The 21,278-nt window shown below is 40.5% G+C and overlaps 1 protein-coding gene and 1 long non-coding RNA gene across 2 annotated transcripts; both read right to left on the bottom strand.

Annotated features, from left to right (window-relative positions):
* Window positions 1-3,231: 3,231 nt before the first annotated feature.
* Window positions 3,232-8,616, bottom strand: LOC140734688 (uncharacterized). The gene is made up of 2 exons (XM_073058986.1): window positions 6,009-8,616; window positions 3,232-3,672 (listed from the first exon to the last, which is right to left on the bottom strand). Exon 1 carries the CDS (start codon window positions 7,759-7,761, stop codon window positions 6,034-6,036), a length of 1,728 nt encoding a protein of 575 aa, XP_072915087.1. The 5' UTR covers window positions 7,762-8,616; the 3' UTR covers window positions 3,232-3,672; window positions 6,009-6,033.
* Window positions 8,617-11,161: 2,545 nt separating this feature from the next.
* On the bottom strand, window positions 11,162-20,242 carry LOC140734113 (uncharacterized). The gene is made up of 3 exons (XR_012100478.1): window positions 20,137-20,242; window positions 15,287-15,387; window positions 11,162-11,345 (listed from the first exon to the last, which is right to left on the bottom strand). It is a non-coding gene; the product is annotated as an uncharacterized lncRNA (long non-coding RNA).
* Window positions 20,243-21,278: the final 1,036 nt, after the last annotated feature.

Below are 21,278 nucleotides of genomic sequence, written 5' to 3'. Positions count from 1 at the left end.
GTGGAACGGAGTCCACAAGCAGATTATTGAATGGTGGAGCAGGTTCAATGGGCCAGATGGCTCCCTTCTGCTCCTATTACTAGATAATCTAAATGTTGAAAGCAACTCTGCTTGGTCTTTTGCATTTATTCCATTGTAGTTGAGGATAGCGAGGCTTGTGGAACTTTCTTTCTTGTCAACATCTTACATTTAAATTTAACATGGCCTGTAGTGCGACACTGAAGTGAACTAAACTAAATACTATGGGACTCCTGGTTTGATGTTTGATATTCTATGTGTAGGTCACACCCTTTTTGCCGCTTGTGGAATTTGTTCTTCCTTTTTCTTGAATGGGTTCCATGGTGTTTCTTTGTTTCATGGCTGCCTGTGGCAAGCTCAGAGTTGTATTCTGTGTACATACTTTGATAATAAATGTTCTTTGAATCTTTGAATGTATCTCTCAATTGTAGATTAACAAGGTTTTTCCCTTCTTCCAGTTATGACTGGTGCTGTGGTGGTGGTTTTCCTATTGTACATTTGAGCAGTAATGTATTAGATAGGCCATGAGAGGATAGGTTGTGCAGGCACATAGACTGCCTCATGTTGGCTAAGTTTTGTATTGTTAAATCCATTATCACCTGATCCATCCTTACAACTGATTAACTGCTGTATGCAGAGACTGTGCATTATGGAATAGAATTCCGTCCTCGGCTGACTGTGCAATTGTTAACCCTGCTTCTGAAAGTCAATTTTGTTGACTTTAATGGAACTGAAGCCAGGTTAAATGGCACCTTGCTGAGTATGAATTTATAAACAAGGAGTCTATCCTTTTACCAGAGTTGTGGATGAGCCAGAAGATTCGTAGTCTGCTGAGGGCTAGATCTGTGGCATTCATGACCACAGTGATACAGAACTATGCAAGAAATCCAGGTATAACCTATATAAGGCTATTTTAAGAACGATGAAACAATTCTGATTGAAGTTAAAGATGGAATCACATGCATGTCAGCTTGGGCAGGATTTGTAGGTCAATACTTCCTACAAAGTGAAGCCTAATGCATTGAATGGCTGTAATGTTTCACTCCCAGACGACCTCAACACCTTCTTTGCAAGAGAGAATAAAACTGCACCTGTGCAAATCCCTGCAGCATCTGGTGACCTATGATCTCGGAGGCCGACATCAGGATATATTTCAAGAGGGTGAACCCTTGCAAGGCATCAGGCCCTGATGGTATACTTGGTAGGGCACTGAAAACCTGTGCCAACCAACTGGTCGGAGTACTCAAGGACATCTTCAATCTCTCACTGCTGCAGTCGGAGGTTCCCACATGCTTCAAAAGGGTGGCAATCATACCAGTGGCCAAGATGATCAGGGTGAGCTGCCTCATTTGACTATTGCCCAGATGCACCCACATCTACTGTGATGAAGTGCTTTGAGAGGTTGGTCATGGCCAGAATCAACTCCTGCCTAAACAAGGAATTTGAGGAGACTTGGTACATCACCAAAGACTCTTGCTATTTTCTACAGATGTACCATGGAGAGCTTTCTAACTGGCTGTATTCCGGTATGGAGGGACAACTGCACAGGATTGGAAAAAGCTGCAGAAAGTTGAAACTTTCATGGGTGCTGGCCTCTCCAGCATCGAGGAGACCTTCAAAAGGCGATGTCTCAAAAAGGTGACATCCATCATTAAAGACCATCATCACCCAATGTCATGCCCTCTTCTCATTGCTACCATCAAGGAGGTGGTACAGGAGCCCGAAGACACAGACTCGACATTTTAGGAGCAGTTTCTTATCCTCTGCTATCAGATTTCTCAATGGACATTGAACCCACGAACATGACCTCACTATTTTTCTCTCCTGCATTTTGAACTACTTAGTTAATTTTATATACATTGTTATTATTGTTTATAGTTTTAAAACATTATGCATTGTAATGTATTGCTACTGCAAAGCAGCAAATTTCATGATATTAACCCTGATTCTGATCTGAGTTCTCTCTAACATGAACAAGTGCTGAATTCATTAGTTGAACAGCTGGAGAGTGAGTCAGGGTAGGTTGGTGGATAATGAGCAGCAGAACCTTGTTTCTTAACCTTGATTGACCTACACTCTTGACGGTAAGGATTTCATTAGTGACTCACAGTAATTGTCTTCCATCTACCTGCTTAATGGTGAAAAGGAATGAGGAGCATTAGCTAATAGATATTCTCTTATAATGGATGTCTGACCCCACCTACCCACGGTCATCCTCTCTTCTCTCCCCTCCCATCGGACATAAGATGCAAAAGCCTGTAAGTACACACCTCCAGGCTCAAGGACAGCATGATGCCACTGCTTAAATCTACTGAGCAGTCCCCTGGTACGGTAGAATGACTCTTGAACTCACAGTCACAATTTTAATATGTCTTTGCACCCTGCTGTCCACCTGCACTGCATTTTCTCTTAACTATAGCGCTCTATTCTGCATTGTTATTGTTTTCCCTTCTACTACCTCAATGTACTGTTGTAATGAAATTATCTGTATGGACGGCATGCGAGATAAGTTATTCACTGTACCTTGGTGCATGTGACGATAATAAACCAATTTCTATGTGAACACATCTAGGATTTCATTGACCTGTGCTTCTGCTCCATTTGACCAAGGAAAGCAACCCTCCTAAGGATGTGATGCAAGGATCAATTGCACCCAGGTCCACTGGTTTAGATCAAATTTGGTAATGTAACGACAAGATTGATAACTATTCTAATAAGTAATTAATTTGTCTGGTATAATGATTGCATTGTTGCCTGTAAGTATATCTGATTTTATTATCATTGACCTTCTAGAAATCGATAACTACTGTGCATTAAAGATCAATCACTTTGTTTAAGATTAGTACCAAAAAATAGGTCAGACCAAATCAGATATCAGTGAACAACCTGACCTGAGTTAGGGACTTGCTTGTTAATAACTAGTTTGCAGCAATTAATCCTGGAACATAATCCAGCAATTGCAACATATTAATATCAATTAATCCTGTGAGTTCCAATCTGAAAGAACTCTGTATTAAGACAGTAAGAAGAGCTACTCACAAGATCCACACAGGCAATGTTTCATGATGGAACTTAACCCAATTACCTTTTCAGTCCATTGGCCTACAAGCATCAGACTACACTTGCAGACATCTTGCAAAACAGTTCAGCAACTGAAGTAAAGAATGGAAATAAAACCCAGAAGTATCGCATGAACAATCTTTAATACAGCATTTGTAAGTCAATAGTAAGGTTTTTTTATATTTACATGAGGAAGTTTATTCACCGATCTTTAATATTTACAGAATATCCCTTTGCTTCCATACGAGAATTTTAAAAAAGTCTATCATTACAGTGGAAGTACTGTAATACCAAAGCTTGATAGCTCAAGTCAGAGATGTAAGGAACATTATTGATCACAGATGACTAAATTGGTATAAAATTTCATGAAATAAGACTCTTATTACTTGTAATTATAAATATTCTCAGTTGAAATGTTTCGTTTGTATGAAGCACTACACTCAAGTGTTGTGCAGTGCAGCAAAAGTGAGGGTACATAGCTACAAGACTTCTGGAGAAACTTGGCTTTTTCAATTGCTCTAGAGATTTTCCAGGCAAAAGATCTGTCAGCATAATGGGGATGGACTTCCTGGTCAAGTTCTCAGTAACCTGCAACTATTAAGAGCAAATAGATGAATATACAACAGCCAAATCGCATTCTGTAACTGTGCATGCTATGTACTTGCTACTCTCCCTCTCTCCTCACCTACAATTTCTAGTTCTTTGTACAATATGGTGATTTAATTGTTGCTTAAACATAATATTTTAAATATACAAGTTGAACAATAAAATATTCTGATAGATCTTTTAATTACTATTATTCTGCAAAAATGTTTCATGTTTCTTTAAAGCAACTACAATATGTGCCAATTTGCTGTTAATGTGTTGTAAGGTTTAGAAACAAATTAAACTGTCAATGTTAAAAGTAAAAAATGAGTTGAAACAGGTTACTCTCAAAGGTTGAGGGTTGTGAAGGACAGGGTACCAAATTCATAATAAATAAAAACAGTAGCACATTTAAAATAGAGAGATTTTAAGGGACAATATTAATTAAACTTACAATATACCATAGATTCCGTACTACAGAGCGCACCTGATTAAAAGCCGCAGGCTCTAATTTTAGAAAGAAAATCAATTTTGTACTTGTACAAGCCGCACCGGATTTTAAGCCGCAGGTGTCCCAAGTTGTAAAATGAGATATTTACACAGAAAGATATTACATGTGAGGATTTTTTAACTTTTAATTAAATCCGTATGGTAACATAAACAAATACATATTGCAAATGCTTTTTTTCGAACCGTGCCTGTAACACGGCTACTTTTAAATATACATACGTATCGGTAACACACAAATTACGTTGCGTATACTTTTTTACTGAACAGTGCACGAACAACATTCCAATATCTCCTAACGACTGGTAAAAAAAGATATACTGCAGCCTACCAGGAAAAGTTATTGATCGCCTTTAACTTAAAAGCTAAGTTAGGGGGTCTAATGCGCTCGCCCCCTCCTTTCCGTTTATCGCAAACCGGTATTTTCCCCACAAGACGCAGCGAAACCGGATGTGACGTCATAGCATCCCGGGATGTAGTACAGAAAACAAATATACTTAAAACACTTCTAACTTTAACTAGAAAATACTAACAAATGAATTACTAAGCGAAAATATTATAAACTAAATAACTGCCATAAAGGCAGCACAATGCTTTTCTTCGAGTGTTTTCCATGTTGATGAGGGTGAGTACAAATGACTGATTTACAATAATTTAATTGTGAAAGTGCGCTTGATTTATCGTACAATTTCATTGGACCTCTGTGAACTACTCATCAATTTTATTGGTCTACTGTTACGAGGCAAAATGTTTTTGGCGGCATGAAAAAAAACCATGCATTAGCCGCACCGTAGTAAAGGCCGCAGTGTTCAAAGCTGTTCAAAGCGTGAGAAAAAAGTAGCGGCTTATAATCCGGAATCTACGGTAGGTAGTGATGAGTCATTATTGACAAAATGAGCGGATTTAGAGCCAAACATTGATTAACCACCAAAGAATGCAATATAATTATTGAAACAGTCAGCATTGTGGTAAGGACAGCATAGTACAAAACAGATTTGTGAAAAATCATGGGTAATTAACAGATTAGGATGCGACAGAAGAGACCTAATTGAACTGCTAAGGATTTGAGAGAAAGCTCAGATTATTAGTTCAAGTGAAATCAGTGAGGTAAAAAATGTAAAATTGTAGAAACTGAGAAAGAGGGAGAGAGTGCATGAACAGATAAAGGGAACCTGCAGTCAACAAAACACAGAACTCTGCTAGTCTTTCAGAGGATCATCAGGGACATCACTATCAATGCAGACTGATGTAAGTTACTTAATAAATCCAGAGACATTAGAGACTGCAGATGCTGGAATCTGGAGCAACAATCTGCTGGAGGGACTCAGCAGGGCTGCAGCATTTGCAGAAGGAAAGGAATTGTCCTGATGCAGAGTTTTGAACCAAACGTCCATGATTATGCACTATCCTGTTGTATTTTGTTTCCCTTAACATTTTGTTCCCTTATCATTATTTGCAAAGACTTTGAACAAAGCGCCAAAGATCACACCCTGAAACTATGAAGTTCATGCAGAAACATCATCTAGAATCTAACTTTACACCAGCCATTTGTACGAACTTGAGATGCATCAATAGTATGCAGTCATAGAACACTAAACACAACAGGCCCTTTGGTTTTCTGCCTAGTCCCATCTACCTGCACTGGGACCATAACTGTCCATGTGCCTTTCTTCCATGTACTTACCCTAACTTCTCTTAAATGTTACAATTAAACCCCTAAGTACAGCTTCTGCTCGCAGCTCATTCCATCCTTTAAGTCAGGGGTGTCATCATTTTAGGTCACGGGCCGGATTGAGCAAAATGCAGCTTCATGCGTTTTATAGCATTGATTTGCATACCTGACATGAGTATCCAAAGTCTGTATCACTGCTGCAGACTGCTTACAGTCCTACTGAAAGATAGAGTTCTGGAAGTTATTGTCTCAGAAGAACATACTGTGGCTGACATTTCCAGTTGTTCCTTTCGAACTATATCCAAATATCTAGGATCACAGTTCTTGCTCTTCCAATGTGTTTCTGGGGTCAATCCTTCTGAATTCCACTTTGCTGCTACAGATTCAGGACTGGGATTCCCAGCTGACAACTCAGAAAGAACAATATTGAGCTCTTGATCCTTCAGTACTTTAATTCTTATTTCAGCACTGAGAACTGAGTTAGACTCCTGTTCATGCAGACTATCATCTCTGAAAGGGTGTGTTGAGAGTCCAGTAAAACTTCTGCCCTTGTTCATGAGTTCATGTATGCCATTTCTCCATTCACCTGCAGGAATAGACATCTCTGTTTTGCCAGCTTCTGTCTTGTTGTCCCCATATACAGTGATGTCCAAATCACCCCTCATTTGGTCACTGCCGTTTTGGAGACAAGATTTTGGGCTGCATGGCTCCAGTGGCAGTTTTAACAAAGCAGCATCAGTCCAATTACCCACGTTGTCCTCATCAGATAACGAATAGGACACAGCAGTTCTCTCCACCAACTTAGGTGTGAGTTTTTCAGACACTCCCTCAACTTCAGTGACTTCTGCTACACTGCACTGATTATGTGAGCCATCTAGATGAGATATTTCCGCATGTAACTGGTTCCCACTGACCGCTGCAGTGAAATCAAACTTAAGATGATGTAGATTGTGCATGCTCTTACTCAATTCTACTTCACTGGCAGCTGTATATATTCCAAGACCACTACATATCCTTTGTATCCCATGCTCAAAATCGAATCCTTTTTCAGGCTCTTGACTTGGATCACGCATTTCTGGAACATCGTTGGATGGAGACCAGAAACGTAAAATGGACTCGGTTGACATTTCCAGCTCGGCTACAGAGGGAAATTTATTTTGGCTGAAGATGTTCTGATTCATAGTCTCTCTGGTGCTCCAGCAGCAGAGAGCAGATGTCTCCTTTTCTTCTACATTTGTACACCCCTCAGTTGAGCTTTCAGTACAATATACATTTCCAGACACCAACTTGGAGATGTTTGTAGAAGCAGTTATTGCGTTTGCATGTCTATCATCCACAGGAATTCTGCCCAAGTTTACCTCTGGATCGAAACTGGTGTTGAAGGTATCAATCAAATCTAAGGGAGAGTTGTTCATGGAAGGCACAGTACCCTGGCTAGAAGACAACTCTGTAATGTGGCCTCTCAGTGGGCTTGCTCCTAAATTTGTAGAAGTTCTCATTAAAGCACTGAGTATTCTTTTACCATTTATCACTTTTGCTTTTTGTTTCACTTGGTGAGTGGAAAAACTGCACAATTTCCTAAAACATTTCTGAAGATCTTGGCCAGCACTTGCCAAAGGTCCCAAAATGATATCCTTGTCATTCAATGATGTACAATGTTCCCAATATTCTGAAAGTGAATATACAAATATTATCCTAATCCCTGATGTCAAATCTGTTTTGTGATTAGTACGGACTGCCACTGCTGTACATCCATTTACTTTTTCTTCTTGCACCAGAGAGCCTTCATCAAGTTTTTCCTGTCCCACAGTCACACCAAGAGGGTTTAGTTCATCATTGCTGTTGTGAAGGAATGAGTGAATACCTGATACAGGAAATGTGCATTGTAACCTTACGCTCGTGGATGGGACATCTTGCATTGCGTGCAAAAGGTCTAAAGCAGTACGGTCAGCACTGTTTAAACACTGATCATTGTAACTTCCACCCAAATGCACAGGTTGGTAGGGAACAGTATTTATTAGAGTCAACTGTGCAAGTCTTTGATGGGATGAACTGCTGGGTGAAGACAGCTGACTTGCTAAGACTGAAGAGATACTGTCATCGGGCAAACTTCTATCTTCAATGTTGATTGCAACTGTGTGATTTTGCAGTTTTGTTTTGGCACTAGCCAAGTTATCACATAAGTTTTCTTTTGCTATTTGGCAGTCTTCTGTGTCATCTTCTGTACTACTCAGTACTGTTGTATTTTGATTACTTTTTGCTTGAATGTCAATTTGGTAAATAGAGCTCAATTGGTTTACTTTATCAGATTTCAGTTTACGTAATACAGAATCTGCATCGTCATTGTGCAAAAGGTCAGCTGGTATGTTTAACTTGCATTGGTTTTCTTTAATGCTATTTGAAGCAACATTGGAACCATCTAAGCTTACTTTGGAGAAAGGATCAGGTGAAGCCTCTGCTCTTTGCTTTTTGCTCTCTAGGTTCTGTTGCAACTCTGTACAGGAGAGATTATCTGGAGAAGTCAGAACTGTGCTCTCTTCTGCATGTCCTTCTTCACTATCTTCTGGAATAATTCCCAGGGAACGTAAAATGAACTCCAAAGTGTCTGATTCCTTTGCTGATGATTCCTTAGAATTTGATACTGATGTTAGTTCTTCAATGACTCTTTCTGGGGACGAACTACTTACTTCGCAAATTTTGGTTGTGTAAATGTCAGAAGTTGAAGTAATTTTCTCCTCATGGTTTCCAGCAGAAAGCCCACTCTTGGCTTTACAGTTGAGTTCTGCATCATGTGTGTTACAATTTGATGGGGCTACCTGACCATTAAGAGGTTGAGCAGGGGAGATATTACCCTGTTCCAGAAGATCCTCTGGAACTAAAACATCATCCTTTTGATCATTTGAACCTGAAGTTGAGAAATGAACCATGTTAGTGGCAGTTTCTTCCCCTGTGCTTACTTCTTCAGATACTAAAGCCAAGGATTTTGGGGAATCTACTGAAGCTACAGTGCATTCATCACCAGGGTGTCCCCTTGCCTGCTGCTCTTCCGTGATACTTTGAGGAGGTAATGCAACATCCATTTTATATTGAGGTTGTGGGTTCCCTGTTATTTCATTTGAACAGCATGGGAACTTATGTTCAACCAAATTCATGAAAGTTGCACTGTTTCCTTCATCCATTGAGTTAGTAAGTAGAAATCTTATCAGTGAGTTGTTAGTTTTATCTCCAAATTCGTTTATGGGAACTGATCCTTTTTCATCTAATGCTTTTGGCAGCGGAAGTGCAACTTCAGCATTCTGTCTCTCAAGAGCTTTTGAATGAGAATGAGCAGAAGGGCTTGATGCCTTACATTTAGTGTATGGCGGTGGCTGGCTGTGTATATATTCTGTAACTTGGTTGACATGAGTTGACTGTACAGCACTGAATGATCCAGTGTTCATGTAATCCAGTTCAAATGAAGATGGCTGAATGGTGGGCAAAGGGGCTTCCACCTTCTGACGTTTTGAATGACTGTTTGTTTTATTTATGTGTGAACTTTGCAACATATTATACAATGCTTCAATTTCTTTACAACTTTGATCATTGTGCTGAGATGCATTTGTCTTCAGGTCTGGGAAATCTGTCTGGTTAATGTTGGCTAATGTTCTGGCATCCGTTGGCTGAATGGAATGATGACTTCCATTTTGTTGGCTTGATCCAAGGTAATTGGGGTTAATGGATGATGGAGCTTCCAGATTCTTTGTGCTGTAATTAAACGAATAACAATTTAAGTTGCAATCAGTGCCCAAACACTCACAATGATTTTTTGAATGGGAGGTTTCTGCATCATGTTGACAAACAGAGTTTTCCTTGTGAGCTTGGTCACATGGAACAGATGGATCTGGACAGAAATATTGGGAATTTCCAAGCTGGGCACATAAAACCTTTTGTGAGCCTTGATTTGGATAAACATTATTACTGTTCATATTTTTACTTTGTGTACAATAGTCTCTCATTGACAGGTCCATAAAGTTTGAATATGCTGTCGCGTTTGTGTTCAGAGACGTGTAGTTAACGTGAGAAATTTGTTCCTTCTGCAGCTTCGGAAGTACAGTCGAAGGATATGATTTACTAGTCTCTTCATAACCGTTCACTAAATTGACAGATCTTTGAGGTGTTATATTGATGTCCTTATAAGATGCATTTTGTGGTGTAAATTGACAGGATTGCATTTTTGTGGGATTCTGCCGTGCATACGGCAGCTGACCAACCTGTCCTGCTGTTCGTTTCCGTTTTTCTGCAAGCTCAAATGCCACCATTAAGGCCTTTAACTCTCTGCTTGAAAGTTCTGAAAGAAACTTCATTACATCAACCGATTTTCTCTTCCTTGAATATTGAGGGATCTTTTGGGAGTATGTATCTGAAGTATTTTGCCCTCTGTAAGTAGACTCACAGTCTCTGCCATGATTTTGGAAAGCTCCACTATTTTCCCTCTGTGCACCTGTTGCTAGGCCGGAAGCAGATCTTAAACAATGTGGACTGGGAATGTGAGCATAAGGTTTATTACCAATTGCTTTTGTCCTCTGTATGCTCATAGGTGCTTCTAAATGGCTTTGAGTTGCTACTTGTGGAACTGTGAAGGCATCTTTTTGTATCACCTGTGTCCCCTCTCCCTGGTGACCTGTTTCAAAAATGGTGGGGCCAATTGACGCTTTGTATATTTCAATATTGGCCTTCTGGAATGGTCCCAAATGATAAGGGTGTTCATTGGGAAACTGCTGATTAACTTTGTGGATAAAAGGTCCATATTCAGGCATTTGCTGGTAATCAAGTGCTTGCTTATTCCAGTAATGTTCGACTTGTCCAGAAACAAAAGGTGTCCTTCTGTCAGACCAAGCTGGAGGTTGCTCTGAGTGAGGGAACATCTTGTGTTTTTGCAGAGGTGGTCTGAGTTGAGTATCCGGAAGGCTCTGAGCACTTGGCTCCATGTCAGTAGAAATAGGATTCTGATAAGGAGTGAAATTCCTTACGATTTGGTGGCAAGCTTGGTTCCAGCCTGGTGCACTGTTTTGCGAAGGCACAAACTTGCAAGATTGGAAGGAAGTTGGAGTGGACTGCATTGATCTATTTTGAAAACTAGTAGGCTGAATCCCTGTTGTCAAAGGCCTTGAGTAAGGAGAATGCACCATAGTTTCAGACTGGGAGCCTCTAGTTACATTAGAAATTAGCTTTGAATAATAAAGAGTAGAATCACGACAAGAGGATGACGATTCATTTGGAGGATAGGCAAGTTGATCTGTACCTTCAGGTGAGTAGCTTGCTGGTGTAACATTTGCAGAATAGGAAGGTCCAGAGAAGGCCTTCCAAGTCAGGTGACTGGATCTTCTAAACAACTTCTGGGTCGCTGGATTGTGGAAACTTTGGTGATCATAGTTATCTGAAATACCGCGTTGCATTTTTCACTTCTTGGATATGCTTGATCACCGTTCCTGTTTCTGTATTTGTCTTAATTTAATTCTGTGGCCTGCAAATAAGAAATACTTAGATGAGTAGTGAAGTACTATGGCTTTGAAGATGACAGGCATAATGGTGGAAAATGGGCTCAATATCTGATGACGAGTCAGAGGGCCAAGTGCTAATTATACTAGAAACAGAAGGCCATTTGGCCCATGACCCCTTTACTACCATTCAATAAACTTATGCTAAACTTATGCTATTTTTTAAAATCTCAGTACTGTACTGCTTTCCTGCAGTAACCCCTCAATAGAGATTTAAAAAAACCATTGAATTCAATCCTGAATGTACTTGGTCAGTACAGAATTTCAAAGGTTAACTGCCCTCTGAGTGAAGAAATAGCTCTCATCTTTCTCTTGATAGTTATAACCTTACTAAATCAGCATAATTATCTGGAGTCATACTCTGCTTTTTATGGTGGGAAACCCAAGCTGTAGACATTTTCAGAATGTTTTTATTTTGCAGACTGTTTCTTTCGGGTTGTAATGTATTTTCAATTGGGCTTTCTTAACAGACTGTATTAATAGCTTTCCATCACTGATTCCTGACTATTAACCGTCAGAGTGAACCTCAGGTTATATAGAGGCATGAGTAGATATTGATTGTAAAGAAATTGCAACAGCCATTGGACTTCTGTTCACTTTGATCTCAAAGCTGTAAAACTATATAGTTGTTTCATGCTTGGATACATCTTGTCTGAAATAGAACATAGAATAGTACAGCATAGTACAGGCCCTTCGGCCCACAATGTTGTGCCAACCCTTAAATCCTGCCTCCCATATATACCCCCACCTTAAATTCCTCCATATACCTATCTAGTAGTCTCTTAAATTTCACTAGTGTATCTGTCTCCACCACAGACTCAGGCAGTGCATTCCACGCACCGACCACTCTCTGAGTAAAAAATCTTTCTCTAATAACCGCCTTGAACTTCCCACTCCTTACCTTAAAGCCATGCCCTCTTGTATTGAGCAATGGTGCCCTGGGGAAGAGGCGCTGGCTGTCCACTCTATCTATTCCTCTTAATCAGCATATTTTATTTTTAAAACAGTTGTCAGCAAATTGGAATGGTTCCATTTACCCATCTGAAGTATGTTATACAGCTCTATTATTTGTCATTACAATAGTCCCTACATTTCAAATGCATCTTCATTGGATGTAAAGGGATTTGGGATATCTTGAGGTTGAGAAAGGAGCTATCTAAATACAACTTGCTGTTCTTGGAGACACAATGAAAATATGCAGCAGGGCAAATGTACTGACAGACTAAACCACAGCTCTGTACATTTCTCTCTCAATCATATGATTCTGTAAGATAATTTCGGAAGAAAAGTGTGCTATCCTGACTAGTATTTACCCTTGGCAAGCAATGCCTAGCAACTGGTTATCTGCACAGTACCACAAAGTTCCACTGTGGGATTTTGCTGGATGCAAATTTCATCCATACGTACTTACTTACCTACTTACTTACCCACCTAGAGCTCAGACACAGTAACAGGCCCTTCCAGGCCAGCAACCTGCACAGTTCAAATGCACCCATGTGACCAGTTAACCTGTGTATCTTTGGAATGTGAGAGAAAGGAGAAAGCAGTATCCCAAAGGCAGGATGACACAACCGAGGCTAACAAGAGAAGTCAAAGCCAACATAAAAGCTGAAGAGAGGGCATAAAATAGAGCAAAAATTAGTGGGAAGCTTTTAAAAACCAACAGAAGGCAGGTGGTGCAGGTCAGTGGGACTAGGCAGAGAAATGGTTCGGCACAGCCAAAAAGGGCCAAAAGGCCTGTTTCTGTGCTGTAATGTTCTATGGTTCTATGGCAACTAAAAAAGTTATTAAGAATGTAAAGATGCAATACGAAAGTTTGTTGTCTTGGATCTTGATGAGAGGGCATGATTGGACGTTCTGGGTTGGGGCAACACAGGGGCAAGCTGGGATTTGTTGGGGGCCCCATCAGTGTAGTATTTGAGCTGTTTTGACATACGAAATATATGCCAAAATATTAAAGAGGATGCCAAAAATTTCGTCAGATACATGAGTTGCAAAAGAGAGGTGAGAGTGGATATCAGATCGCTGGAAAACAATGCTGGAGAGGTAGTAATGAGGGATAAGGAAATGGCGGATGAACTGTGGAAGGCACAAACAGTATGGTGGAAGTTCCAAGTGTCAGGGGTCATGAAGTGTGTGAAGTTTCCATAACTACAGGAAGCTTCTTGGGAAACTGAAAGGTCTGAAGGTAGATCAGTCATCTGGACTAAATGGTGTACATCCCAGGGCTCTGAGAGAGATGGCTGAAGAAATTACAGAGGCATTAACAAAAATATTCTAAGAATCACTAGATTCTGGAATGGTTCTGGAAGACTGGAAGATTGCAAATGTCACTCCACTCTTCAAGAAGGGAGAGAGGTAGAGAAAAGGAAGCTATAGCCAGTTAGTCTGACCTCAGTGGTTGGGAAGATGTTGGAGTCAATTGTTAAGGATGTGGTTTTGGGATACTTGGAGGCACATGATAAAATAGGCTGTAGTCAGCATGGTTTTCTCAAGGGAAAATCTTGCCTGACAAACCTGTTGGAATTTTTTGAAGAAGTAACAAGCAGGATAGATGAGGAAAATTTGTGGATGTTGTGTACTTTGATTTTCAGAAGGCCTTTACCAAGGTGCCACAGAAAAGGCTGCTTAACAAGCTACAAGCCCATGGTATTACAGGAAAAATTCTAGCATGGATAAAGCAGTGATGAATTGGCAGGAGGCAAGGAGTGGGAATAAAGAAAGCTAGCTGCTGATGACTAGTCATGTTCCACAGGGGTTTGTATTAGGACCAATTCTTTTTACGTTATATGTCAATGAGTTGGATGATGAAATTGATTGCTTTGTTGCAAAGTTTACAGATGATATGAAGATAGCTGGAGGGCAAGGTAGTGTTGGGGAAGCAAAGAGGCTACAGAAGGACTTACAGATTAGAAGAATAGGCAAAGAAGTGGCAGATGGAAAAGAGTGTTGGGAAGTGTATGGTCATGCACTTTGGTAGTAGAAATGAAAGGGTTGACTATTTTCTAAATGGAGAGAAAATACAAAAATCTGAGGTGCTAATAGACTTGGGAGTCTTTGTGCATATTTCCCGAAAGGTTAATTTACAGGTTAAGTCTGTGGTGAGGAAGGCAAATGTGATCTTATCATTCATTTCAAGAAGACTAGAATATAAAAGCAAGGATGTAACATTATAAAGCATTGGTGAAGCCTCGCATGAAGTATTGTGAGCAGTTTTGGGTCCCTCATCGTAGAAAAGATAAGCTGAAACTGGAGGGGGTTCAAAGGAGTTTCACAAAAATGATTCCAGGATTGAAAGGCTTGTCAAATGAAATGTGTTTGATGGCTCTTAGCTTGTATTCACTAGAATTCAGAAGAAGAAAGAGTGATCTCATTGAAACCTTTTGAATAGTGAAAGGCCTTGATGGAGTGGATGTGGAGAGGATGTTTCCTATGGTGGGAGAGTCTAAGACCAGAGAATACAACCTCAAAATAGAAGGGCATTCTTTAAGAGGAATTTATTTAGCCAGAGAGTGGTGAATCTGTGGAATTCGTTGCCACAGGCATTTGTGGAGGCCAAGTCTTTATAGTTAAGGCAGAGGTTGATAGATTCTTGATTGATCAGGGTATGAAGGGATACAGGGGGAAGGCAGGAGATTGGGGCTGAGAGGGAAAATTGGATCAGCCATGATGAAAAGTTGGAGCAGAACCGATGTGTCAAAGGGCCTAACTCTGCTCCTATATTTTATGCTCTAATGGTCTAAACCAGCATACATGGAGGAAACCCACCTGATCATGAGAGACCTTATAGACAACAGCGGAGTTGAATTTGGGTCACTGGCGCTGTAATAGCATTACACTAACAACTATGCCACCACGCCTTATCATGTGCAACTAAACTCATGAAAATTCAGTTCACATAAGTCACCTTGCCTTCCAGTGATTCTGATAGGCTTTCCTTCTTCCACAGACAAAGATTCTCCTCCTCTTGTACAAGATCCAAGACTCAGGATTGTTTAATGTCACTTCCTATACACGAGTATAAGGAGAACAAAATAATTGTTACTCCAATCCAATGCAACATAAACACAAAAGAGAACACAATAATAATAATAATAATAATAATAATAATAATAATAATAGCAAAAACATTATAAATATAAATACATAGGATAGCTTCTATACATAGATTGAATGCATGTCCATAAATTGATGCTAGGCTATTGTAGCAGGCTGGGTTGATCAGACCCAAACTATTCAAGTGTCCAGCAGATGTGGTAATAAGCGTACAAGCACAACAAAGTAACTTAAGCCTAATTTACTATCATAAAATAGAAAGGACAAATAAACCACACTAAATACTACATAGCGCGCCAAAAGAATTTCCACAAAGATTTCAAGGCTCACGACTCTTAGTCATCACTTGATTATCTCTGTTGTCGGAGTAACTCTGAATTTCGACCCTCTTGTGAAACCACCCCGGGTCCCAGGCATCATTTGCTATTTCATGTCTGAGCAAAATCCGCAAAACAAGGAAGGGTACCCCAATAAATATGAGTTTCACAAATCTGAGACATATAGGAACAGACGAACTCTTTGATCATTAGTTCTCATGCCTAGTTCCATATTCAAGCAACACGTGAGTTCATTAACAGTGTTCAGCATACCCTTATAAATCAACTCAACACTGTAATGGTCACTCTTCATCCATTTCAAGCCAACTTGACAGATATTTGCGAGACTATGAAAGAATCCAGCTGCTCTCAGCAAACATTCTCCAACCACTAACAGCGTTTAATCCTTACAGACACTTCACAAACAGACATACAGACCACACATTCTAAGGGTTCAGAAAGAGTTAAATTGCCATTTTGAATTGCCCAGACATTCACGCAATGTTTTACAAAATTTAATGTAACACAGCTGTGCATAATGTGAATTATAAAGCAGTGGTGGAATTGGTGGGTGGATGTGTTGATCATTCTTACTGCTTGGGGAAAGTAACTGTATTAGACTCTGGTGATCCTGGTGTGGATATTCCTCCCTGATGAGAGTGAGACAAACAGTCCATGGGGCAGGGTGTGTGTGATCCTTCATGATGCTATTGGCCCTTCTCCGCCACCTTTCTGTTTACATAACCTTGATGGCGGGTAGGCTGGTGTCAGTGATGCGTTGGGTAGTTTTGACAACCCGCTGTAGAGTCTTCTTACACTTCTGCTCGCTTCTCATTCCAGCCTGAATTATGCTTTCCCTTTCATCTACAGACTCACACACTGAGCAACACATACAAAATGCTGGAGGAACTCAGCAGGTCAGGCAGCATCTATGGAAAAAGTACAGTTGAAATTTCTGGCCGAAACCCTTCGCCGGGACTGGAGAAATAAAAGCCGAAGAGTAGATTTAAAAGGTGGGGAGAGGGGAGAAAGGAACCACCAGGTGAAAAGTGAAACCTGGAGGTGGAAGGCCGGAGAAGAGAGCTTGCTGAGTTCCTCCAGCATTTTGTGTGTTGTTTGGATTTCCAGCATCTGCAGATTCTCTCTTGTTTTAAATCTGAAGAGTGGTGGGTCAGCCGTCAGGGTTTCTGAATCTGGGTCTGATGTTGGAATACCTGCGAGTAGTGTCATCCGGGAGTGATGCCGGTGTTTGACGTCGGAAACTGAGATCACGGTGCCCAGGTCGGGGAGTGATATTAGAGTGCCTGGATCGGTGAATGATGTCGCGGTGTCTGGGTTGCGGATTGATGGTAGTAGTGTCTAGGACGGGGAGTGATATCGGAGTGTCTGTTTCAAGGAGTTGTATCGGAGTGTCTGGCTCTGAGTGATTTGTGTTCCAAAGTCTTTATCGAAATGTTTCAACGAGCTCAACTGCCCCTCACTCAATTCAGCACAGCGGCAGTCGCCCGTTGTTGGGTTTTACATTTGATAGGTACACCTGTCTACGAAAATACTGCCTGGCGTGTACAAGACGCATTGACCCACTTCCACTGAATTGCAGCACAGACCGGCTGTGTTGATTCATCTGATTTATACCAGTATTCATCTGGTTTATATCAGTAGTTTTGCGTATTGATTTACAACCTCATCCTATTACTGCAATTTTTGAAATACCATTGATGGACTCTAGTCAATTATCCCCTTCAGCTTGCCGTTTGATTGCATCTGTTATCTAATTGTCATCTAATAGCCAGAAGATCCATTTTATTTAAATGGAAAGATTCTAATCCCCTTACTACATTTCAATGGTTTTCCCAAACTGTAACATGTTTAAACTTAAAAAACAATTAGGAGTGGTACTATCTATCCTTCGGTTAAATTTGAAGAAACTTGGAGGCCATCTATTCAATATTTTCATATGATGTAAGCTGAGCTTTTCCGAATCCTTCTCAATAACTTTTTGCTCGTGTATAGAGGAGCGGAGTTAATGACTAATAATGACTTTAACCGATGAAACTTGGCAGCCCAGCTTTTGTTTTTTTTTAGTTTAGGGGGACTTTTTTGTATAAAAGTTTTTGAATCTTTTTCATGTTCAGTTATTAAGAGATTGGGGGGGGGGCTGTTTAGATTACACATGTTACTCGGATTCTGTGCCTGTATACATTAACCGTTATTAATGTAATCCCCATCTCTTTGTATCATAATCATTGTTATGTTTATCAATTCGAAACTTAATAGAAAAGATTGAGAAAGAAAGATTTATACCAGCATTTACACTCCGCACTGGCCGCTTCACGCTCCAATAACTCATCTCCCGCATGTGTTGCACTTCTCCCTCCAGCAAGAACAATAAAACATAGGCGAGGTCATCAATACCTCATGCATTGATTTTTATTTGGCGGTATCACTTTTGTTTGTACTTCTGGGAAATATTGTCGTGGTTTCTCGTGCCCCACAAACGATCAGGAGACGGCAGAAGATTCTTCAAGAAGTATTAAACTTTAATTTGCAGATCAAAGCTGAGATAGTCATTGAGCTAGTCGCTGATTGCCCACCGATCCTTGTGCATAGCATTTTTTATAGTCATCTCCTGGTTTAGTTGCATTAGCATATCTAATCGGTCTACAGTTGCGTATCACAAGTACATCCGCCACTATTGTTTCTACTCATTGACTTAATCATGTTCTAATCTACATCTCTTAGCTACCTCTCATTAACACACCATTGTCTTCTACATTCTTAAGATTTCATTCTCCTACTAAATTGGGTATATGCATAGCAAATAGCAAACTCAGACTACATAATCTACATAGTTTTGGTTACACAGCAAACAATGCAACTTTTATACTCCATTAATATCATCCATCCCAGCCCGCTCATAAATCACTTCATTCGTTATTCTGACGGATGAGTATGCTAGAAAGCGTAGATCACCTAATGTTCATAATGCAGGAACCTGCGGAGTAATTTTCTTCGTTATTTTATTGCTCTCAAGGACGAGCAACCTGCAAATCCAACATACAGGGAAGGAACCTCAGCAGTGTGTTCCCCGGCGCCCGAGCTACACTGCTCTACATTGAAGCTCCGGATCATAGCTGATCAGTGCTCGGGGCATTTGCTTGGAATCAAATTCTAAAGGCATAGACGACGTTCAACGTTCACTGTTGACCGCATCCGAACTGCACTCATTTCTCTCGCGTAATGCACTTGCAATGCAAAGCAGTCCGAACACCCCTCACTCCAGCGTTACCTTAAGAGTTCACAACAATCTGCAGCATGCCAGGTAATTGTACCAGAACCACTCATACCCTCTAAGATCCCTGATCAAACTAAATCGAGCAGTAAATACGAAGGTAATTTATTTTGTGAGAAGACGACTAAACCTCTCAATCGTCAGAACTGTCATGCTGCATTTTCAGGCCCATGCGCACGATCACACAGACTCTGAAGATTTAAACAAAGTTAGGAATTTTATTGACAAAAGAGACGAAACTAAATAGTATAACTTGCAAGGTCTTGGATAACTCGGCTAGAGCTTCACTAGGAAAGAATCAGGACCACCGAAACACTTTAGGGTTCGAAGGAATCCGGGCTCAGCGCATTAAAACCCCAGATTTAGGAGAAATCCACTAGTAACTGTCTGAGCAACACACGCAAGATATTGGAGGAACTCAGCAGGCCGGGCAGCATCTAAGGACAAGAGATAACTGTACCCAATGAAGAGTCTCGACCCGAAATTTCGACTCTTTTCCATAGATGCTGCCCGGCCTGCTGAGTTCCTCCAGCATTTTGTGTGCGTCACTTTGCGTTTCCAGCATTTGCGGATTTTTTTTTCATGTTTGCGATAACTATACTGGTAAAGAGCAAAAGCCCAAGAATACTTAATTACACCTACAAAGTCTCAAAGAGAATTAATATCCAAGGATAATTGCAACTTAAATGTAAACTAGGGAAGATCTAACTAACACAAATGACCCGAAGCGGCACAAGATTATAATTGTAATTAATAAAAATGCAGAGAATACCAAAAAAAGAGCAAAAACCCTGATCCCTCAGAATACGCTACCGACGACCCGAGGTTGTGACACAGAATCATTTCGAAGTGTAAGTCACCCAACAGCATGGGGAAGTGTAACAATCAAAAAGAGTTTGTTGGCCATGTGAAAGAATGAATCTGCTATTAAGAACTCTGCTACTTACTGTTGATTCTACGGAATCAATCTACTATTCCCAAAACTTTTTAAAGTTTTATTTGACAAATTTTATCTCTCAAAAAATACAACAGCTGATCAACATATTACGAGAATATATTTTGTGCAATGTAAAAATTAAGATTAAAGTTTACCACATCCTGCTGGGACTCTCCTCCTTTCCACGGTGGGTTATGATCACATTCCGAGATTCCCTGAGTAAGAGCGCTTACGTTGTCTCCTGCGTCCCAAGCTCCCCCGAGTTAAAATTCAGTCCTCGGTTTTTTCTCTTGAAGCAGCGCAGAGTTCTCTGCGAGCAGCGTATCCCCCTCAGTCACAGTTAGTTTTCTTATGTCAGCAAGCTTCAATAAACCAGAGTTTCAACAATAGGTGGAATGAATACGAACCGAAGAGAATGGTGTTGTGCTATTGTAAAGGGAACGCTTGGCAGATCCTGTCTGTTGGTTTAAAAAACACGAAGTGATGGGGGAGCTCGTCTGAATGAAGTGTCTCGGTCCGAAACGCCAACTGTCCATTTCCCTCTGCAGATGCAGTCTGTTCCATCGAGTTCCTCCAGCATTTCCAGTCTCTCCTATCTGTTAGATTTTTGTATTTGATTTTAGTACGTGATCAGTGATGACAGAACCAGCGGTTAAATGTCCTTGAGTTATAATCAAGTATATGGGGTGAGTCTGTAATCGCCAATAGACTGGTTTACACCAGGTAAGGCGGCTAATTTCCTCCCCTGAAGGATGTCAGTGAAACCGATTTGAGTTTTCACTGTGATCCTGTGTTTGCAGCCACCATTACTAAGACTCTCAATTTCAACTTATTGTCTGAATTTAATTTACACAGAGAGTACGGATAGTTTGCTCATGCCTGTGGATCACTGGTTCTGTACCTGAACCACAACACAAATGCTACTTTAGAAGCTCAAACTGTTGGTTCACGCTCGCTCTTTTCTCTCTACCTCCGTGCAAGTTTTCTCCTTCAAACTCCATCTTGAACGTTTCAGCCACCGATCAGATTCAGCATTGCAAATCCGTTCATCTCTTTCGACCCTTTGGGTAATGGAAGTTGCTTATTCTTACTTTTTCAAAATAATTTATAAACGCTCTGTTAAATTTTCTTTTGGGAATACACTCCACAGTAGCGATTAGTACCGCGCTATTACAGCTCTGAGGTTCCGGAGCTTGGAGTTCTATTCCGGGGTTTCCTCCCATAGTCCAAATATGTACCGGTTAGCAGGTTGTAAATTGCCTAGGTTAAGGTTAAATGGGTGAGTTGCTGGGCGATG

Source organism: Hemitrygon akajei, chromosome 10 (genome assembly GCF_048418815.1).
Source record: "Hemitrygon akajei chromosome 10, sHemAka1.3, whole genome shotgun sequence".
NCBI classification, from domain to species: Eukaryota; Metazoa; Chordata; class Chondrichthyes; order Myliobatiformes; family Dasyatidae; genus Hemitrygon; species Hemitrygon akajei.
The sequence above is the reverse complement of the archived record's forward strand: the minus strand, read 5'-3'. Positions and strand labels throughout refer to the sequence as shown.

Coding starts and splice junctions, on each gene's coding strand:
- LOC140734688 (XM_073058986.1), bottom strand. CDS start 7,761: ATGCAAGATGTCCCATCCACGAGCGTAAGGTTACAATGCACATTTCCT.